The sequence below is a fragment of the Crinia signifera genome, chromosome 5 (assembly GCF_055691185.1).
Source record: "Crinia signifera chromosome 5, ASM5569118v1, whole genome shotgun sequence".
Lineage (NCBI taxonomy): Eukaryota > Metazoa > Chordata > Amphibia > Anura > Myobatrachidae > Crinia > Crinia signifera.
The window spans coordinates 72,830,266-72,852,365 of record NC_139221.1 but is presented as its reverse complement, the minus strand read 5'-3'; the positions used below and the strand labels follow the sequence as shown (position 1 = coordinate 72,852,365).

The 22,100-nt window shown below is 43.1% G+C and overlaps 1 protein-coding gene across 4 annotated transcripts in view; it reads right to left on the bottom strand.

Moving 5' to 3' along the window:
• The window catches only part of KLHL14 (kelch like family member 14), a 92,306-nt gene that overhangs the window by 56,089 nt on the left and 14,117 nt on the right, over nt 1-22,100 (bottom strand). For all 4 annotated transcript variants that reach the window (XM_083187458.1, XM_083187457.1, XM_083187456.1 and 1 more), the window contains 2 exons: nt 20,304-21,212; nt 2,031-2,152 (listed from right to left, as the gene is read on the bottom strand). In XM_083187458.1, the coding sequence (XP_083043584.1) occupies nt 2,031-2,152; nt 20,304-21,193 (1,012 nt within the window). In that variant the 5' untranslated portion in view covers nt 21,194-21,212. The remainder of the gene's footprint in view (nt 1-2,030; nt 2,153-20,303; nt 21,213-22,100) is intronic.

Here is a 22,100-nt window from a genome sequence, read left to right as displayed (position 1 = left end):
CTATAATCTAATCCATACTAACATACTCCCATTAGGGATCATCTTTACTTTACACATCACAGGCTCCTATCCAAGTTCCTGTCCCACTGTGTGTACAATGTTACATCCTGGTGATCTTTAATTTCTTATTGCTACGAGACAAAATTCTAATTATCAGTTTATAACTCAGTAATTAATAAATATACCCCAATGTGAGTTCTTTTTATCATACTTTACGTAGTCACCCTGGCTGTGCCCTGGCATCCAAAAGTATCAATGGTGTGACCTGGCTTGCCCTGGCAATATAGACTCTTCCCCTGTCAGTATTTTTCATGATTTAGGGGGTATTCAATATGCCGCCGCTATTTCCGACGGGGGGAAATAGCGGCGGCTCCCTATTTAATGCTGTCTTTAGCGACAGCATTGAAGCGGGATCACGGCAGAACGGGCCCGACTTTAGAAGCTTTCGGGCCCGTTCTGCCGATAACGGCCGTGGATTGTCGTGATCCCGGCCGCAGATCGACAATCCACGGCTGTTTTCGCACCACGCCCCCTTTTTGCCGATCGGCGTCGTTCAGCTGTCGGGCTGACCGCAAACGGGCCAGGATCACGGCTGTCGGCAGGGATCGACAGCCGTGATCCTAGATTGAATACCCCCCTTAGTTTCTTACATAATTTATGCCTTCAATTTCCAATAACAGCAGTACAGAAATATTAATGTCTAGTAGCTCAATTTAGACTTATACTACCTCTGACTTCCAGTCCCCACACACTTTCTCCACAACCATCTACAACTCTGCTACCTTACAGTATGTGTCATGTGTTCTTCACATCTCTAAAAATATCTGAAAACAGGACCAGATTCAAAGTTGATCGCAGATCAGTGAATTCACAAACTGAGCAATTATCGAACAACTTTGCATGCGCAAATCCATATAGCGACAGAAAGTGCATATGGGTGGTAAACATAATGGGGGAAATTTACTAAGATGTGTATTCTACTTCACATGTGATGTTGCTAAGGGCAACCAATCAGATCCTGTTTACTATCTTCTAGAGGATGCTAAATAAATAAGAAGTAGAATCTGATTGGTTGCCCATAGCAACATCACATGTGAAGTAGAATACTCATCTTAGTAAATTTCCCCCCAATGTGTCCAGAGGTTGACTTACAGGAAGTCAGCGTTTGGGGGTGGAAACCTGATGTTTTCTGAGAGTGTCTGAAAAAAGGCAGAAGTGCCCAAGCGTTTTAAAGGAGGGTCTGTGACATCAGTGCCGGTATCAGTCGCATAGTTGTGGAAGGGTGCGCTATGCAAAGCCGTCCTCTACCTGCTGACGGCGCCGGGCATGGGGAAAGCCGCTCAGTGTATGTACTGAGCGGCTTTCCCCCCAGCGATTAAAGCGATCATCACTGTCCATACACGCTGCGTATAGTCGCCAGGACTCTAAAAATCATCTGATGGTTCCTGAATTGCTTATGAATTTGTGAGTAGATAGCGAATAGTGATCTATTTGCAATTCTCTCGCAAATTTACACGGGATGGGTGTTCTTTCTGTCTTGGCAGCGGCTATCTACTCGCGGTCATCTGTTATTCTGGTGTTTTCTAGTTTTCACATACTTTTTACTAGTTTCCATTACTTAAACATTTATTTAAAGTGATTGGTATTAGATTTAAGATTGAAACACATTGGTTTGCACTGGTATATCTACAGTGGGTACAGGGTGTGTGACTCCCCGCACTGCACACCCCCACTAACTTTTGCCAGTGTCTCCATCTTTTGAGTGATACATTTGGAAAGATGCTGCTGGGGCAAGTGATGGGGCAGACTATGGCAACATAATCAGCATAGTCTGCTTTTGTGCATAGAGATGGCAATGAGACACAACTTCAAGGAAAGAATGCACCAAAAAGGTGTTAGCAGCAACAATAAGGACACATATAATGCATTAATATGACACATAAAACCACATTAATGCCAGGATATCATGAAGAACATGGTATGTAATAAACAGATATAACTGGAAATGGGCTGAGTAACACTTGACTTACTTGTGAGTATTTTCCACGTCTTCTTTTCGTCATCATAGTACTGGACCAAGTTGCTGGGCAGTCTGTCTGGTCCGGGGGGCAGTCCTCCGACTAATAACAGCATCCTCTTGTTGGATCGAATTCTTCACCCGAAACACAAAAGAAGAAAAATGAACCTTGTCATATCTCAAGCATGCTGCTGCCCAGCTGTAATCTGTTCTATTGGGTCTCGCATCTGCCAATAATCGTATCACAATTAGTTTCAGGTAAGAAAGTGCTCATAAAACACTGTACTGTATAGCTCTTTCAGTAAAAGGAAAAATAAGCTCCTCATATGCCATTTGTTTAAAGTTCCTTTCAGAATTGCATTTTTTCTCCTTTTCCCCCTATAAATCATTGCTCTTTACAGCTGAGCACTCATGAAATGCCCTGCAGTTGTGATAAGGTTAGACATTAAAGTTACACATCAAAAATCATATTAGTCAGATCGTTATTATAAGTCGTTTTACACCTACAGAACCTTGAAAAATGATAAAGGTTATATTCGGAGACAGGAGACAAAGCTCTGATGACACTCAGATCATACATGTGATTCTAGAGTAATTAGCTGATCGGACAGAATATACATCTCTGCACGTTCTTTCTCATTATACATTATAGCTTCCTACATTATGGTTTTCATCATCCCCGTTACTGGCTCTCCCCCTGTGCACTAGTGGCTAGAACACTGACTGGTGAATGTGTGATGTAGCTAGGAGCCTCCCTAGAGTGCGGCCCTGCCAGTGTTTTCCACTGATCCAGCGGCAGAAACCTGCTCATCTGTGCTAAAGTCACTCTAATTCTCCATCCTTCTGCTTCATTTTTTTCTTCTATCTTCCCTAAGGGGCAACTACATAACCGTGTGACTACCCACCCACCGAGTGCAGGAATTTCTTTTAACCATTTTGTGATTCTCGATATGCCTTCAAGCACCAAGGCTTAAGACTCTGTGGTCATTTAGTGAATATGTTTGCGCAGCTAGGGTCCACATTTGTTATTATTACCACTTTATAACAATCATTTGTGGACGGAGAATAAAAGTGACAGTTTCAGAAGAATCCCCTTAGATTACTCGAAAGACTACACATTGAGGGGGAGATTCTCTAAAGCAGGAATGTGGTAAAAACCCTGTTATCAGGGTTTTTACCGCATTTTGATATGCAGCAAAACCCGCACGGCGCAAGAGCAGAGCTGTCCGCAGAGCTTAACGCAAGAGCTGTCCTTTGCCATAATTATCGCATATGTTAGAGCATATGCGATAATTAGGTGTGCGGTAGCCGGTGATGTGCGGCAGTAAGGGGGCGCGGATGTTAGAGCATCCCCCCCAAAGTCACTTTATTACAATCTTTCTACTGAGGGCACACAAGGTATTTTAGTATTAATAGTATAAGTTGATTCCTTGTTTTGGACAGGGCCGTCTTAACAGCAGTGTGGGCCCCTGGGCAAAGCAATGCACTGGGGCCCTTACCCATTCTCCCCTCCTAGGGGTGGGGGGTGCTAACAGCAGCAGCTTTGATGTCCCACGGGTAGGACCTGGAGCAGTTACTTCTGCTAATTACTCGTTTACTGCACAGGTGGTGGGAGGGAGAACACTAACATGTGGAAGGGGGCGCTGAGCTGAATGAAGGGTCTCTTGTAAATGACTTTCAGGGAGGTAGGGGGTGTTTTATACGCAGGGGAGGGTTGGATAATGGAGTGAGCTTAATATTCATAATTTTCCAGTGGAAGGGCAGCTTGCTTTACTGCAGATATTGCCATTATCTGGAAATAGCTTTCTTAAGGTGCCCAAACACGTTACAATTATTGTATACAATATTGTATACAATATCGCATCTCATCGGATATCGGTTTTGCGATGAGATCAGATGAGATGAGATCTAGTACAAAAAGTATGTGCTGCATCTCATCGCAAAACCGATATTGATGAGATGCGATATTGTATACAATATTGTATACAATAATTGTAACGTGTATGGGCACCTTTAGCCTTCAATAGTATAAAAACCTAGAGTCCCGACTTTCAGGAGGTGCTGGGAACTTGGGGATCAGAGATCAGGAGCCAGAGCAATCCATTGGCAAAAATATAAAACTGTACACAGACGTTTGGAGCTGGAGCAGGGACCGGCTTCTGGAAGGCTGATATCTCTGGTTCTGGGCATTATAGAGACATGCCGCTAGTGTCGACAGAAAAGGGAGACTCCCAGCTTTTGGAATATACTCTCATAAAAACTCTAAGTCAGACGTCAACAACGTCAGCTAGAATAAGGGCAAATATGGGCATGCATTAACCAAAGATTGTGCTGGGAAAATAGTGTATTTTGCAGAAACAGGTCAGGTGCAGATTTGGGCATGTAAAGGGGCATGGCCTTGTGCCTGTGAAGCCACGCCCTCTGGTGTTTGAAATTTTGGGGGCGTGGTTGTTTGTCATCCCTCTGTTCTTAACATGCTAGGGGCCTCTCTGCACATCCCTGCTGTTTGAAGACACCATTTGCGGGGATTACACCAAAAAAGCGGAGATGCTATGCTATTTTGGTGCCAATCTTTCGGATGGTGTCACACAATTTCCAATAGCTCCACACTGCAGCATTCAGGTTTAGTCTAATACAAGTTATCATCATCATCATAAGTGTGTACTAGCATCAGTCCCATCCCAGATACAAAAGGTATGCAGGCATATAGTAAAAGAAGCCTGGCATAAAACTGTGAGGTAAAAGAAGCCTGGCATAAAACTGTGAGGTAAAAGAAGCCTGGCATAAAACTGTGAGGTAAAAGAAGCCTGGCATAAAACTGTGAGGTAAAAGAAGCCTGGCATAATACTGTGAGGTAACAGAAGTCTGGCATAAAACTGTGAGGTAACAGAAGCCTGGCATAAAACTGTGAGGTAAAAGAAGCCTGGCATAAAACTGTGAGGTAACAGAAGCCTGGCATAAAACTGTGAGGTAAAAGAAGCCTGGCATAAAACTGTGAGGTAAAAGAAGCCTGACATAAAACTGTGAGGTAAAAGAATCCTGGCATAAAACTGTGAGGTAACAGAAGCCTGGCATAAAACTGTGATGTAAAAGAAGCCTGGAATAAAACTGTGAGGTAAAAGAAGCCTGGGATAAAATTGTGAGGTAAAAGAAGCCTGGCATAAAACTGTGAGGTAAAAGAAGCCTGGGATAAAACTGTGAGGTAACAGAAGCCTGGCATAAAACTGTGAGGTAACAGAAGCCTGGCATAAAACTCTGAGGTAACAGAAGCCTGGCATAAAATTGTGAGGTTAAAGAAGCCTGGGATAAAACTGTGAGGTAACAGAAGCCTGGCATAAAACTGTGAGGTAACAGAAGCCTGGCAAGCCTGATAATTTTAAGACAAACTTTAGAACTAGTAAATTTCGCTGCTTTTACACAGCTGTAAAAGTCTGCCTTTTGCAAAACTGCTCTTGTGTGGGATAGAGATTTGGCTGCCTCTGCAATTTAAAGCTTTTCAGTTGAAACACATTTGTGTTTCTGCTCTCAAGCATGTTCATGAGGGACGGGTAACCTAAGCAGTAAGTCGGGAGACTGGAGTGAATTTTGCAATGAACAAGCATGAAAAGCAAAGGGTTGTTCCAAGGCCTCTCTTGTCACCGCATCACGTCATATGACTCTGGTTGCCATGGTAATAACAGGACAAATGTATATAAATATCAATAGCAGCTTAAAAAACTAAGAAAACCAGAAATAAATGATGCACTTCATAAAAGTAACATTTTTTCCAATATAATTACATCTTTAATATTTAAGACACAAAGCATGTGCACTTAGAGCATAATGAGTGAAGAACACTTAACAAAATGTACACTGCATTTCAGCGCTAAATTGGGACAGTTGGAAAGTACTGTATGCCATTACTACATGTGGGCCAAAAATATAATACGTACCTCTGTCAACAGGCTATACAGTTAAGAGATTATGGGGGTTATTCTGATTGAATCGGTCCCCTGCGCATTCGCACAGGGGACCGATGTTTGGCGACTGTGCTGCACATAGTTATTTATGCGCTTGTGCAGCTGCTGTGTGCAAATTACCACAGCGCTCGCACACAGAAGTCCGGGCAGGGGGCATGGGGCTGTGTGCCGGGGGATTTGCCCATTGCTCCATGTGCAAAATTCAATGATGACGCGGGTGCGCGCGCGGGGGGGGGGGGCAGCTGCCGCCCATTTCCCGCACAAGGCTCCCGTAAGAGGTGTGTCAGATCTGCAAATGCTTGTATGCAATTTGATTTTGTGGTGCGATTTACCACACTGCGAATGGGTAGTACTTCCTGCCTTGTATACTTACATATAGTCTAACTAATACTAGCCTACTTTCTCAGAAGTGGCATCTCCAGACGTGGGACTGCAGTGCAGTGCAAAATGCAAATAGTGGAGCCACACCAACTGCCAGTGAGTCCTTGCCATCAATGTTGGCAGCATTTGGGGTGGCAGTGGCTCACCTATTTAAAATGTAGACTGAATTACAGCCCCACCTCTGAACTGTCACTTCCTAGGACATTCCCAGATCCTTTCCTCTTGATGTGCAGTTAATAGGCATGTGATGATGCAATTGGCATTAACACGTACTTTTGGGCAGAGCCTGATGATATGTCATGTTAGGATCACCTCGCACTACATGATGATAATAATTACAAATGATATCACTGCGCTGTAAGAAAAGGGTTATGATGGCAATCATGCCCCACTCCAACTCAGTAAAAGTTTGCAAATATGGTCTAAGCACATGGATTATGTTACTTTTGTGCCAGATAGTGTATCTGCAGCTCTATTAAATTGATCCTACTATATTAAATGTATTAGGCCTTGACAGAGAAACACATTAATAGGTATTCTCTGAGCAATGTAAAACAGTTCCCCGTCCCCCCTTACCCCAGTGATTTATTTTTAAGGGTAAACTGAGTGCTATTTTAGAAAAACAACAAATGTTACTTAATTAATTTACATGCTGTACAAACTCATAGAGGATCTGAGAAGAAAATAAATTAAACCATATGTCCTGCAAAGGGGATGTTTGTAAAGTGTATGTCAAAGTAGAAAAATATCTTTTCTTAGCTGTCATGACATCACATGTAATATTCATTATATATGATTGGACGAATGTGAGTATGTGGTCTGTGGCAACAATCCCTGATATTTTTCAATTAAAATAATTTATTCAGCTTTAAGGGACTGTGTGCTAGATTCTCTAAGCTTCAAAAGTGATAAAATGGAGAGTGATAAACAACCAGCCAATCAGCTCCTACCTGCGAAGTCACAGACTGTGTTTGAAAAATGTCAGACAGGGGCTGATTGGCTGGCTGTTTATCACTCTCCATTTTATCACTTTTGAAGCTTAGAGAATCTGGCACTCGTTTGTTGGCCAGAGACATTGAAGAGAGGGGAGTGGTTGTTCTTAAGTACTGTATGTAACTATTACACATGTAGTGGAGATATTGGGGCCAAGGAATTTAGAATTTATGTAAGCTAGTTTTAATTCATAGCTTACACCACGGCAGCCAAGCAGTGATGTGGTTGTATGGCCATCTTGCATCCAACTCTGAATCAGCCTCAAGATGGGGAAACATTTTTGAGGTCTTCTGTGATTCCCACTACCTTATCATGTGAAAGTTGCACAATATAAGGAACACAGTGGGGCAAATGTATTAAGCCTTAATGCCGCCCATACACGTTGCGATTCCTGGCGGTGCGATGTGTGCTTTGAGGTGCGCGCTCCCGCGGCACCTCATCGCACAGTACAAAGGGTATGTGCTGCACATACCTTTTGTACTTGCTTTTCATCACATCGCATTGCATGCACAAGGCATGCAATGCGATGTGATAGATGCTATTGTAGCCCAGAAAGCACGCCGGGATCGCAGCGTGTATGGGCAGCTTAACAAGAGATAAATTCAAGTATGATAAGGAGAGATAAACATCCAGCCAATCAGCTCCTTACTGACTTTTTCAAACACAGCCTGTAACATGGCAGTTGGCAGGTGATTGGTTGGACGTTTATCTCTACTTATCACACTTGCATTTATCTCTTGTTAAGGCATAATACTTCTGGCCCACAGTTTGTTAAAGCAGACGTAACTAACTGAAAACTAGATTTGCTTTCTCCATCTCCTTTACACCCAGCAGACACACATCATATGCTTGAGTGGACATTCTAGTTTTGTATTACAAATATCCACAATTATTTACCTCCTCTTACCTGTTAACTTGCATCACTGTTAATTAAGCAGCTGCATCATATTGATCCATACTTAACTACCCTCCTGGAATGGCCGAGAGGGTCCCGCAAATCGGGTCCCCCTTCCGGCCCCCCAGGAAGGGGGCGCAAGTCTCCCACATTTTCCCCACAGCCCCGGTTCCCCCCTTACCCGCGGTATAAACCCCCAAATTTTGCGAGTCAGCGGGGAGGGGGCGGGGCTAAAATGTCACGATTTGCGTCATTTTAGCCTGTCCCACCATCCACAGACCAGCAAATTGTTGCAGCTGTCAGTCATGGGGGCGGAGCTTAGTGACTGCAGCCTCGCCCCGCCCCCAAAACGCAGTCTCATCCCACCCCCCTCTCACTCCTCTCTGGGCTTCTCCCAGGGAGGAGTTTGAAGAAGTCGGCAAGTGTGTATTGATCAGTATTGAAACAGTACACTATAATTAAATGAAATATATACCAGAGCAGTGGTTCCCAAACTTGGTCATCAAGAACCAGCAACAGTTCATGTTTTCCAGGTTACCTTGTAGGCGCACAGGTGTACTCTTTACTCAATGACACATTTTAAAAGATCCACATGAGGAATGAATTATTTCACTTGTGATTCTGTGTTCTGAAAAGCATGTAGTGTTGGGGAACCGAGTTTGGGAAACTCTGTTCCAGAGCTTGTTACATCTCTAGGTACTTCCCCATGGCTTCTCTCTCTAGGGCTGTACTGTGGGACTCTCTGGAGCTGTACTCTGTGACTCTCACTGCATCAGACACTCTATCAGAATGTCAGCAAATTATATACAGTATTGCCACCAACATACTTCGCGCCAGTCTACTCTTATATTTCCAACACGATTCAGACCCATTTTCGATGGTGGGGGAGTCTGCGCATGTGAATATTTATGCACATGTGCAAACCCCCTGTGCGAACACCTTGGGTGATTATCACACTTGCTGGGGCGTTCCCACAGTAAGTGGAGGGCCGGTGGCGGGCAGCAGGGGAACCACCAACATTTTATGAGGGTACCCCATAAAAACGCTAGGCGTTCCCCTGGGAATGCTAGTGTGTTGATGCCTGAATGGGGCAGGTGGCTGACATCACGTGACGTCAGCGCCCTCCCCGAATTCGGACTGTAGCGGCCATCGGAAAAATTAAGTACCTGTATTGACTTTCTCTGCCGGGCGGCCGCATGTGAGGGGACGTGTTTCTGTGCATATCCCCTTGCATGCTAGCGAGAGTATTTGTGGCGGCTGGCGGACGTACGTTTGGCCGGCGGCCAGCATTTACCTATTCACTAGGCTGCGGACAGGTCTGAATCAGGCTTTAAAATTTCAGGTACTACTATTGGCAAACAACAGTAGCAGATTCTTGTTAAATAGGCTATTGGGATATTTGCTGTGTGAAAAACACCTAATAAATCCAATGTAACCAGACTGTGTGACAAGCATAACAACATCTCCACACTGCTGGAATTTACCATAAACCAGTTCCGGGACTTCCTCTGGAAACATCTCTTAGTTTTAATAGTAAGACGACAAGATAACTGAGAAATTGAGGCGTTTTGCCTGCCTGCAGAGTTTTCTCACCACTTGATAAATAAAAGCCATGTAGTAATACTCTTAAGTTTTTCCGCTCAATCTCTACATAGACATACAGAAGGTTTTGTTTTGTACAGCAAGAAAATAGATGCTATATATCAAGCAAATAGTTTTAACATGGTAGTTGTGCCTTGAGCTTGGAGCCCTTTCAATTGTTTTCTGTTTTTGTGCTTGTCTCCAATGTACCTCATCTGACGTACACACTGATCATACCTGCTCTGGTAAAAGGTTCCACTTTTTAAATGATGGTGAAATTAAAATGTCTTACGAGTATTTTTGAGTATACAGTGTGATTTGAATAAAATAGATCCTATTTATATATAAAAATTTTTTTTTTTTTAAAACATGCCACCCAACTAGTTTATTTGGAGAAAATTATCATTTTGTATCAAAATTCTGTTTTTCCTCTACTTAGTTACTTATACAAAGCTTTTATTTACTCCTCACCAATTTACATCTCTGACCTCATCTCTCTTTACACTCCTGCCCGTCCTCTTCGCTCTGCTATTGCATGCAGTATCCGGAACTCATGATAGATTGACTCTAGGTCAGTGGTTCCCAAACTGGGCGCCTAGGCTCCCTGGGGTGCCTCAGAGCACTTGCAGGGGTGCCTCAGGTTGGTGGTCCAGAACCAATGAAAATTGTTTATGGTCAATGTAATGGGCAAAATCAGTGCTTGTGGCTTCCAATTATAAAATATGTGGATAAACAGAAGTGAATCATGTTCCTCACCACATAACTGGACCTAAAGATAACATTTAAGCACAACTTATTTAATTTAATTATTATTTTTTATTCTTGGTAACAAACTTTTGGCCTAGCGGTGCCCTGAAAAATACTCTGACACTCTAGGGTGCCGTGATTCATAAAAGTTTGGGAACCACTGCTCTAGGTCGATAGTCATAAGGTCGACCACTATTGGTCGACAGTCAAATAGTCGACAGGGTCAAAAGTTTGACATTCAAAAGGTCGACAGGGTCAAAAGGTCGACATGGTTAAAATGTTGACATGAAAAATGTTGACATGAGTTTAAAAAAAAAATGAGCCAACATGTGCCGACAGACGGAAATTCATGCCCTACCATCCACTATCGTGTGGAGGGTGAATATAATAGTGTGCCAAGCGTACCATGTTTCATGTCAACCCTTTTAATGTTGACCCTTTTCATGTTGACCTATTGATCCTGTCGACATTTTGACTGTCAACCTTTTGACTGTTGACCTATAGTGGTCGACCTTATGACTGAAGACATTGTAGATCTAAAATACCATAACCATGCACGCAGCCTCTCCTGCTTACTAATTACTTCCTCCCACTCCTACCTTCAAGACTATTCACATGCTGTTCCCCACCCCTGGAATTCTCTACCTCTCTCCTTGAGACTCTCCACCTCTCTATAAAACTTCAAATGAGTTCTCAAGACCCACTTGTTTACCAAACCAAACCAAATCTATCCTTAACTCTATGGTCCATGCTGTCTACCCCTTCTGTATTACCCAGTCTGTCTGCCCCTCCTTTTTAGAATGTAAGATCTCACAAGCAGGTCCGATCCTGCGGTTCTCTGCCACACTAATGCTGGGTACACACCAGGATGACTAGGGCCCGATCCCCTCAATCTAGATCCAATTCCGACCAATTGGATGTAGATTGTGTGGTGATTGGGCCCTTTTCTGTCCTGGTGTGGACCGATACCGATCCGATGCGCGGTCCCGCGAGTCGGTCGTTATTCAGATCCTACCTGCTGCAGGTAGGATCTGAATGACGACCATACAGCTGGGTGCGGGTCGCCATCGGATCGGACCCGCTCACGGTGCACATCGTGAGTGGGTCGTGCCCCCCTGCGTCACCGTGAGCGGGTCGGACGAGACACTGACGACCCGCTCACGATGTGCATCGTGAGCGGGTCATCGTGGTGTGTACCCTACATAATACTCATTCCTCTACTGTATTCAACTGTAAAGGTGCCCACACACTAGAACGATTGTTGGGCCGATTGGCCGATTTCCCGTGGATCTTTAGCTGAATCTTCTGATCTTACGTGCTGCACAAAAGATCAGAAGATTTAACAAAAGATCCATAGGAATGCACACGGGATCTTAAGAGAAATCTTTGGTAAAGATGTGTGCTTGCCTGAAATCTTTTGTCCAGGATGGAAAAAAGATTTTAAGGTTAATTTATGCGCACATCTTACGATCACAGATCTTTCTAGTGTGTGGGCACCTTTAGTCACTGTTTTGCTTATTCATTTAGGTACTTCATAATTGGGTGCTGGGGATCCCCTGTGGTGCCATACAGCTGCTGCTGGTGCCCCCTCCCCGTTACAATGACCTCCCCGCATTAAGGGAGTTGCTCAGGAAATATTTGCCAAATTACCTGTTGAGAGGCGCAGAGGTCCCACTGAGAGCTACCGAAATCACAAGGTTGCCGTGATTGCTTCTAAAGACCGTACAACCAAATATTAAATTAAGGAACCATCATTTTGTCCGACATTATTTCTGTAGTTTTTAATTGCCTACCCTCCTGCATTCTGCAGGAGACTCCCTGAAATAACAGCAATCTCCCTCTCTCCCTCATTAGTATAGCAATCTCCCTCATGTCACCTAGCCCACATTACACTGTTACATTTTTTGGGGGAAAAATGGAATGAGAGAGAGATTCATTTACATTGAATCATCAGCACCATTTCCCAGCACTTTACCAAGTATAGTAGCTCTTAAGGCCCCCATACACTAGCCGATTTTGGTCAGATTTCAGCCAGATCAGTCGGATCTGGCCAAAATCGGACCAAAATCGGCTAGTTTTGATGTCCCCTCAGATCCGATGCGCGGTCCCGTGCGCATCGGATCTGCGTCGGGTGGTCGGACCTGCTGCACGTCCGACCACCCGACTTGGGACCTAGTGGGGCGGCGCGGCGGTGGAGGGAGCAGGGGGGGCTGGGGACGCTGCGGGGGACATCGTCTGAGCGGCGAGAAGGTAGAGGGAGCAGGGGGGGCTGGAGACGCTGCGGGGGACACAGGCTGCATAGAGCCGGGCAGGGGAAGCCGGCCGGGAGCTGTCAGTAATGAATAAAAAAAAAAAGCCCATACAATGAATGGGCAGCCTGTGATTGGCTGAGCGCTCTCTCAGCCAGTCAGCAATTGGCTGAGAGAGCGCTCAGCAGCCAATCACAGGCTGCCCATTCATTGTATGGGCTTTTTTTTTTTATTCATTACTGACAGCTCCCGGCCGGCTTCCCCTGCCCGGCTCTATGCAGCCTGTGTCCCCCGCAGCGTCTCCAGCCCCCCCTGCTCCCTCTACCTTCTCGCCGCTCAGACGATGTCCCCCGCAGCGTCCCCAGCAGCGGGGGACACAGACGTGTCCCCCGCAGCGTCCCCAGCCCCCCTGCTCCTACCAGCTCCCACCTCTTAGCGCCCCCCCCCTGCTCCCCGGGTTTTTTACATGTGATAAATCGAGACGATTTATCACATGTAAAAAATGGCACATCAAGTGCCAATCTAATCAAGCTCCCCCGGGGAGCAGCCGGGGAAGCTCAGGGGGAAGTCGGGGGCGACTTGTCCTAAGGACAAGTCGCCCTAGTGTATGGGGGCCTTTACTAACTGCTTTGGGGCTCATCTACATTTGCATATAAGTCATTTACAAAGATTCCTCTAAGATGTAGTAGTACACACCCACGCTTCTAGGTGCCACATTCACAATCTCTTTTCACAATATCTCCATATATGGAACTAGATACGCCCTTTGGGTGGAGCATGAAACAATGGGGCACTGTGCAAACTTCTATTTCCAACTATAATCTCCCTGAATCTAGTTTTCAAAAGTAGGTAAGTATGCTGGAGTTTATTTAAAATAATCAGGTTAATCAAAAAATATGATACAATGTCTGATTTCTATTAAATATAGAATAAACAATGACGGATGGCACTTCCTTTTGTCACTTTCACGTTGTTTCAGTGAAAAACACAGGTTTTTGTTTATTTTGGAAGGGTACCAACAAATCTGTCCATGTCTGCATCTTAAAACGCTATAATCTGGTGATATATTTTAGTAAAACCTCTTTCAATTTGCAATTAATGCCATGAAATGAATCCATGCAAGCATAAGGCTTTCATTTGATGTTATAAAAGTCTAGTGTATGAGGTTATCTTAATTGTAGATTTGACCTTTTTTAACACTGAGGGGCACTTTTAATAAAGTGTGGATTGAAGTGGAGATGTTGCCCATAGCAACAAATTAGTTTCTACCTATCATTATTCTAGAACATTATAGACAAAAGCAAGAATTTGAGTGGTTGCTATGGGCAACATCACCACTTGTCTGTTTTAAAAGCTTTAGTAAACCTACCCCCTTATCTTAGTCAAATTTCATTACCGTAAAATCTTATGTGCAGCAAGGAGCTGGGTGGGGGATGCAGAGAGGTGGGTGGGGAGAGCCAGGCAGCAGGTGAATTAAAAACAAAACAAATAAAACATAGATGAATGGGCAGCCACTGATTGGCTGCGAGCTCTCAGCCAATCAGTGGCTGCCTATTCATTTGTATGTTTTTTTTTTTTGCAGCTCGGCTACTGGTTCCTCCTGCTCGGCTCTCCCGGGCAGCTGCAGGGGGAGGGGGGGTGTTTTCTCCGTGTTCTCCTGCCCGGGTCTCGGCGAACCCCCCACCTTCAGACAAGTCGGACTAATGTATGGAGGCTCATAATCAGGCATTGGTGTCGTTTCTATGCCATACATGCTGCTATATCAGCTGTGATGATAAATAATGCATGGCCAGCATTGAGATAAGCACGATCATTGTGAATTTAGCTTGAGGCTTGAGGCATTTTTCTCCTAGGTGTGAAGTCCCAGTGAGACATCCTTTAAGCTGCACTTCAGCAGGGCTGGTCTATGGAATGATATTGTGCGCTACATTACTACTACAATGTAAGACTAGGAACACTTATGGTAACATGTGTAACATTGCAGCCAGGTGCAGGAGGTGAAATGTCTGCATTATACTTTTTACAATGTTGCTCATCTTCAGCCATGTAAGTAAAGCATTTACATTACTCATAAATAGTCAAAAGAAACCTATGAAACATTTTGCTTTATCTTTCTGGTTAGGTCAATATAAATTACAGATCCAGACAGAAACAAAGTTTTAGAAAATGTATCACTATTACGTGGAGTGGGGAATTCAGAAGGAATACCGACAGGCGGAGGACTAAAGGTGGGATCCCGACAGTTAAGGCGCATACACACGGTGACTTTGAGCTGAAAGTCGCTGAAAACAGCACATTTCAGCGGCTTTCAGCTCAAAGCCGCCCAGTGTGTACGGCCCGGCGATGAGCGGTGATGTACGCTTCCACATCATCGCCGGAAAAGCCATTCATCTGCTGCTAATACCAGCAGATGAGTGGCTTTGAAGACAGCTTTGCATAGCTCTGCGCTATGCAAAGCCATACCCCCCCCCCCCCCGCTATTGGCATCAGGCAGGGGGAAAGCCGCTCAGTGTGTATGAACGCAATCATCGCTGTCCATACACGCTGGGCATAGTCGCCCAGTGTGTATGGACCTTAAAAATCCCAATGGATCCTGGAGGTGAGTACTGACCTTAGGGTTAGGATTAGTCCCATGGGGGAAGTTAAGGGTTAGGCTATGGTGGATGTGTGGCTGTGGGAGGGGACAGTTTGGGTTAGGCAGAGAAAGATTAGGTTTAGAGGGCTTGAAGGGTAGGTTAGGTCACCTTTTTATATAAGTTTAATAAATCATGCAAATGGGCTCATTTACAATGCTAAAAAATATTTTGTCTCAACATCTTTTTCGTATAAATCTGCTCACTCTGGAGGTCAGGGGGGTATATTTACTATAGTGTGGGTTGTTATAAGTGGAGACATTGTCCATAGCAACCAATGAGATTCTACTTATCATTTGTCTAGTACCTTGTAGAAGATAATAGCTAGACTCGGATTGGATGCTATGGGTAAATATACCCCCAGTAGTCTATAGCACAATATACAGAATAACTACAGTATATCATGACTAAAATACACATTGATAGCAAAAATTATAAATAAATGTCACTTCACACACTTAATTCATTTGATAATATTAAAATAAGAGTCCATCGAAACCCTTATAATAGGTTTCAATGAGTGCCTACAACACTTGACTCACTCCTATCTCACTGACCATCTCTTTTTTCTCTACAAATACTACCACCACCACCACCACCATCCCTTTCTTCTGCCTGTCAGTGTTCCCCAGGGGTAGGTTCCCTCTCTTCTCAAGTAACAGCTCCACTTTGGAGAAGCTCATCAGCTACTTTAGTCTCCAGTGCTGATGACACTCACATTATCTGTCCTCCCCTGACCTTTCTCCTTCAGTCCATGCTCCAGTATTTTATGTGTCGAATTACACATTTCCAAAACTGAACTCACTGTATTACCCCTCCTGTACATCTCCCATGTCTGCTGCTTGGGTGTTACCATTGACTCCTCTCTACCCCATCCTACAACTTCAATCTCATTTCTGTGTACACTCTTTCCCACCTGAACTGTTATGCCTCTATATGCCATCTCTTCACCACTCTGATTACTTCTTTCATTATTACTGATTATCTCCAATCTCTCCACCCCAATCCATCTCTTTTCCCCAGTTCACCCACCAATTATTCACCCCTCTTCTTTGTATATAAGATCACACAGGTAGGGGCCTCCTTCATGCTTGTTGCCAACATTATCCTTGATTCCATTGCACCTTGTCGCTTAATTCCTGTAAACTCACTGGGCAGTATTCAAAGACATACTCGCCATGTGCAGCGAATCATAATTAGAATTCGCTGCACAGTTGCCGTGTTCCGGAGGACTGGAGCCTTCGCTGCCAGCCCTCGCTGTCACCGTATTCAATACCGCAGGGGCTCGCTGCCCCTGTCGGTGATTCTTAACCCCTGCGGCGAACACCGCAGGGAGCCGGGGGACGGTGGCAGGCAGGGAGATGGAAGTCTCCCTGCCTGCCCCAGAATGTATGTGGGGGGGAGGAGGGCTCCCCAGGCAGCACAATCTGCCCCCCAGGAGAGCTAGCAGGGGACGCAGGTAGGGAGCCGCTTGCACTGCTCCCGATCGTGCATATGTAATGTCCGGGAGCAGTGAATATATGAATATCTAATGAGCAGCTCTCGGGCCCCTGCTGACTGTTATGTGTAAAAAAATAATTATAATTTTTTAAATTAAATATATATTCATGTCCTGATTTTTTGACACCAAATTAAAAAAACAACAACTTTATTTTAAAACTTCACATTCCAGTTCACCATAAAAAGATGGCGATTTCTACACGTGACACACGGCGAAAATCACTTAGAAAGCAATTTGCCATCTGATCATTGAATACACTCACAGCGAATCACATTGAAAAACCCATTGAAAAACCACAGCGAATTGCAGAGACTATCGGACGGTGAATTGTCCGTCATTCACTGTTCGCCGTTGCCGAATATTGCACGTTGAATAGGGTGATTCACTTTTTCAGTAACAAGATTCACCTTAGAGCATGAAAATAGCACACATTCGCCGTAGAACATGGCAAATCAGCCTTATTGAATACTGCCCACTGTCTTTTGGGTACAGACTCATAGACTGGTGGACTGCCATCCCTTAAACGTGACTCACCCCTACTTGCCTGTCAAGATACGTGTCAGGATGTATCATGTCTCGTAATAGGATTTTAATACATCCAACTGCTATGGGCATGTATATTCACATTTTGTATAGCTGCTATGCAGTAATAGTTACCCTCTGGTACAGTTCTTCTACAGAAGTTAAGTTTTAAGAAACTTGATGATGTGGGGACACTGCAGCAGTACAGAATTCAGTAAAGGTCTATACACACTGGGAGATTTTGACCAGAGTGTATGGACAGTGATGATAGGATAAATCGATTGGCTGAAAATATTTTCACCCGTCTAAACGATTTTGCCAGGGGTGACTTTCCATAGCAGGACACTATGGAAAAATGTCCACCCCATCACTTATCGTCTGGTAATACCATCCGATAAGCGCCAGACACCGGCGATTATGCAGGAGCGTGCATCAGCACTCACCGCTCATAGCTGCCCTGTACACACTGGGCAGCTTTTGAGTTGAAAGCAGCTCAAACGACAAAACTGAGCTTCAGCTCAAAATCGCCCAGTGTGTATGGGCCTTAACTCCAACATCTGCATTAAGACCTTTCTAACACATATGGGGATCCATAAATATTGCGGAAAACCTCCGGAAACGGCAGTTTTAGGGGGTTTACCACATTTTAGTAATAGTACATCCAGATCAAAGTGAGTTGCACATCCTACCTAGTTTGCCTGATTACTGCTCTGTATTATTCCAATGATAACACATTTTACAATTACTGAACCTTTGATATTTCAAGTTTCACTGTTACTTTATATATTCCCTTATGTCATTGCCAAAACTCTGATGCATTTTAAGAATGAAAGATGATAATTATTCAATATGGGCACCACAACTTGTGCCTGAGCACATAGCTAAAAAGATTTGCAGATTCCCTCATAAATCAACAATGTCTTCAGATATGTGCCCTATCCCACTGAGACTGAGCACACATTAGTGTAGATAAAAAAGATGAGTGGATTCTCTTATAAATCAGTACGTTTTTACATATGTGCTCCTACCCCTTGTGGCTGAGTAGGTATTGCTGTAGCAAAACGTTTTTTTTTTTTTTTTTGCAGATCCTATTAGAAATAAGAAAGTCTTGAAATATGTGACTCCACCCTTTGTTGATTATTATATTCTATTGTACCGCAAAATGATATTTTGTTTTTACATTTGTATACGTAACTAATACTAGTATGATGATCTATCAAACTCCATACAAGTCTCCCCAATCTTCGCATTTTTTTCCTACATGTCTTACTCCTTAAAAATAGAGGCAACATCTCCTCTGAGTCTTTAAATTACTTCAAAAATTATAGAATAGTAGCTGTTTTATTACATAATTCAGGGAATTTTTTTAAAAAATATGTTACTTATAAATCGGGCATTTGCTCTTAAATGTGTACAGTTGCAGTTTTTAAAAAAATTCAGAAATTAGGCGCCTACAGTGTTATTATTCCATATGAAACATTATAAAACATTTTTTTTGTTTTAAAAAGCAAATCTCTGCATATTTCAAGTAGCTGGAAAATAAATGAACACACATAAAGAAATAGAAAGCATTAATTGCTTGGGTGCTAGTTTTGTCCTTTGATATCAGCAATGATAAATGGTGTAGTTAGAAATACTGCATGCTCGTCTATGATAATAAAAGTTATACTGTTATTTAATTATATAAATAGGTCAGGGATGTAAATTGAATGAACCTTTATACTCCTGAAGAGCCAATGCTTTTTGGGTTCAAGGGTCATGATTAACACACTCCAATAGTTCCATACGACTAATGTGTAACATATTATTGTGTATATGTATGAAAACATAAAATAATACAAAAAGGCAATCTATTGACTACAAATGCAAATAACCAGTGGCATTCACAAGTGTACTAATGAGACTAAAAATTTATGGAATACAAATTATAGGAGGGCTGGTCAACTTTTCCACAGACTGGTTTATTGGCAATTGGAAAAAATTTTTGATTACGTTTTATTTTTAGATCTCAAAAAATACAGAGAAATCAAAACAAATATACAGTACTGGACAGTATACTGAAGTTTTAACACAAGAAAAATCTAGATGCTGTAGGTGGTTAGGGTTAACAGATAGCTGGCATATTTTGATTGATTAGCAAATACTTCCTAATCAGTGTGTCAAAATACCTGCTCATATGTCAGAGGTCTTGTAAGGCTGTGAAAAAGCATTACAGAGTTTAAGAATAAATAGAATTTCACTAAAAACACTTGATTCAGTATAAATTTTGTTCAAAAATAAATTTTAAGTCATTTTATTTACAGTACTGTACTATAACTTTTGCACTACTCAGTTATTATACAGATTAATCTTTGCCCGGCGCTCGGCCCTCTGGCATGCGCCGGAGATAGACACTGAGACGTGCATGGCAACGATGAGGGAGGCCGTGGGGACCCCCGCCAAGCTCCGTTGTCACGGGGTGCGCAAACATCTCGTGCCCGCGCGCCCCTGGCGGTAGCCGGCTGCTAGCGATGGATGGCGGGAGAATCACCATCCACTGCAAAGATGGAGCCGGCTCCATTTGTACTAGTATTTCAGTTATTATTATTATTAATAATAACAATAATATTGTAAAGCCTGACACATGACCACATAACTACATAACACATAACTACAGTAATGCGCTATTTGTTATGATAATAATGAATGCTAAAAATTTGTTGGGTTATTTGTAAATGAAAAAATAAAAAAGGTGATAATGACGTCTCCTTATGATAATGACTATGGCAGAATTAAAAGAACATACTGAAATAGCTGGTATGGGCATGCATAAGTAAAGGCCTCACCTGCTGGCCATGCTCTGCCTGCAGTGCTGTCTGAAAGGCATCAGGTGATAGTTCATAGCGTCCAGCAGTAACTTTTGGCATACTGGGTCAGACCTCATAAAGTCCACTGACTGTACCCTCTCCACCAACTCTGGAGCAGGAATGAGAGCAAAGCGAAGCCTCTTCATCAAATCTGGGGCATACTGCATGCGAGTTTCCCTGTCATGCTCCAGCCAAAGTACAGACATCTGAAAGAGGGCAAGCTCAGACTCCACAGGAGGTGGTAAAGAGTCCAGCATGGAACGCATCTCTTCAAAGTTGAGCAGCAACACATCCTCCACCAAATACTTATTGGCCAGCTTCTTGGTCTCTTCTAGGCCATGCAGAGCTGCAATTTTACACACCTGCTTGTAGTTCTGCACAGATATCTGGTCATTGAGAAACTGAACACAAAGCTTTGTCACCTGAGGAATGTGCAATATCTTGCTGACTGATAATACCTCCTCAACTGTATCTAAAGACAATGTTACGTTGGCCGTGTAAAGATACTCCAGGACCAAACGTAGGCCTATTGAGGAACACCCTTGCAAAACCAGGTTATTGATAGCCCTAGGGCTAACCATCAGCTTATCATCTGGAGAAGAGGAGGGTGTTCCAGGCTCCTCTGACTGCTGTTGTTGGTCATTTTGGACAGACGACAGACCATCTTGGCCATGGTGACTTGAGAAGAGTGATCTAAAGTACTGGGAGCAGGATGCAAGTACAGCCTTATGGCAGTGGAACTGCTGTCCTTGGGCAGTCAAGGTTACATCACAGAAGAGCTGTTTCCGCCAAAGAAGGTTCAGGCCGTTCAATAGATTGTCGCTGTGGCTCGGGTCAAAGGTGGAAGTCCTGTCCCCCGATCTGGACATGGCGGGCCTCACGTGCAACCTAATAGGAAAATGAACAAAAAACAAATATTTAGTCATTTTCATTGAGAAAAACAAATTATAATTTTAAACTAGAAATTTTTCAGATGCTGCAAGTTTTTTTTTACCAATATAAAGCATTTTAATAAAAAGGACATTTATAATGGGATGGTTTAATGGAAAAAAGTAAATAATAAGTGTCTATCACATTACACGGAACCATAAAATTCTACACCTAGCAAACATTACAAGTTCCACTTTTTCATCAGCGATATTATCTCAGTAACATACATTATGGACACCTGCATCTTGTAATGACAGTGTCTGCAGCAACCAATAGGAAATCAAGACTCAGATAACACAAAGGTTAGGACATACAGCAAAAAATACATATATATACATACTGTACATACAGAGAGAGAGAAATAGATAGAGCTCCCTATGCATACTTTATTCAGGTGTTTTGCTGCCTTTTTAAAAAAAATTCCTGTGTAGAATCAGTTGATGGGAAACGTCACACCTGCATACAGTATGTTTGCATACAAGCGTGTGAGTGAGAATATAAATATATTGAGTACAAGCCAATGGCTACGGGGATATAAACAGCTGGATACAGTTTGAGAAACTTCACCTGTTTTATCACTCTCGCCCTACAGTAGCTTATGGGATAAACAAACGGTGCTTACATGTGCTGGGAACAGATAAGCCACTCCAAGTTATCAATAACAAATATGAAATAACGTGAACATTTATTTGGTAAAATAGTCATTTAAACCTTGCTTTATTGAAGAATAAAATAATACTATTACTTTATGTCAAACAGTGATATGCAAAATAAATGTATGCAGGTGTTTGCGGAGGTTCTATCCATTGCCATGATGAGTAGCATAACTGTCTTCGTCATAAACTT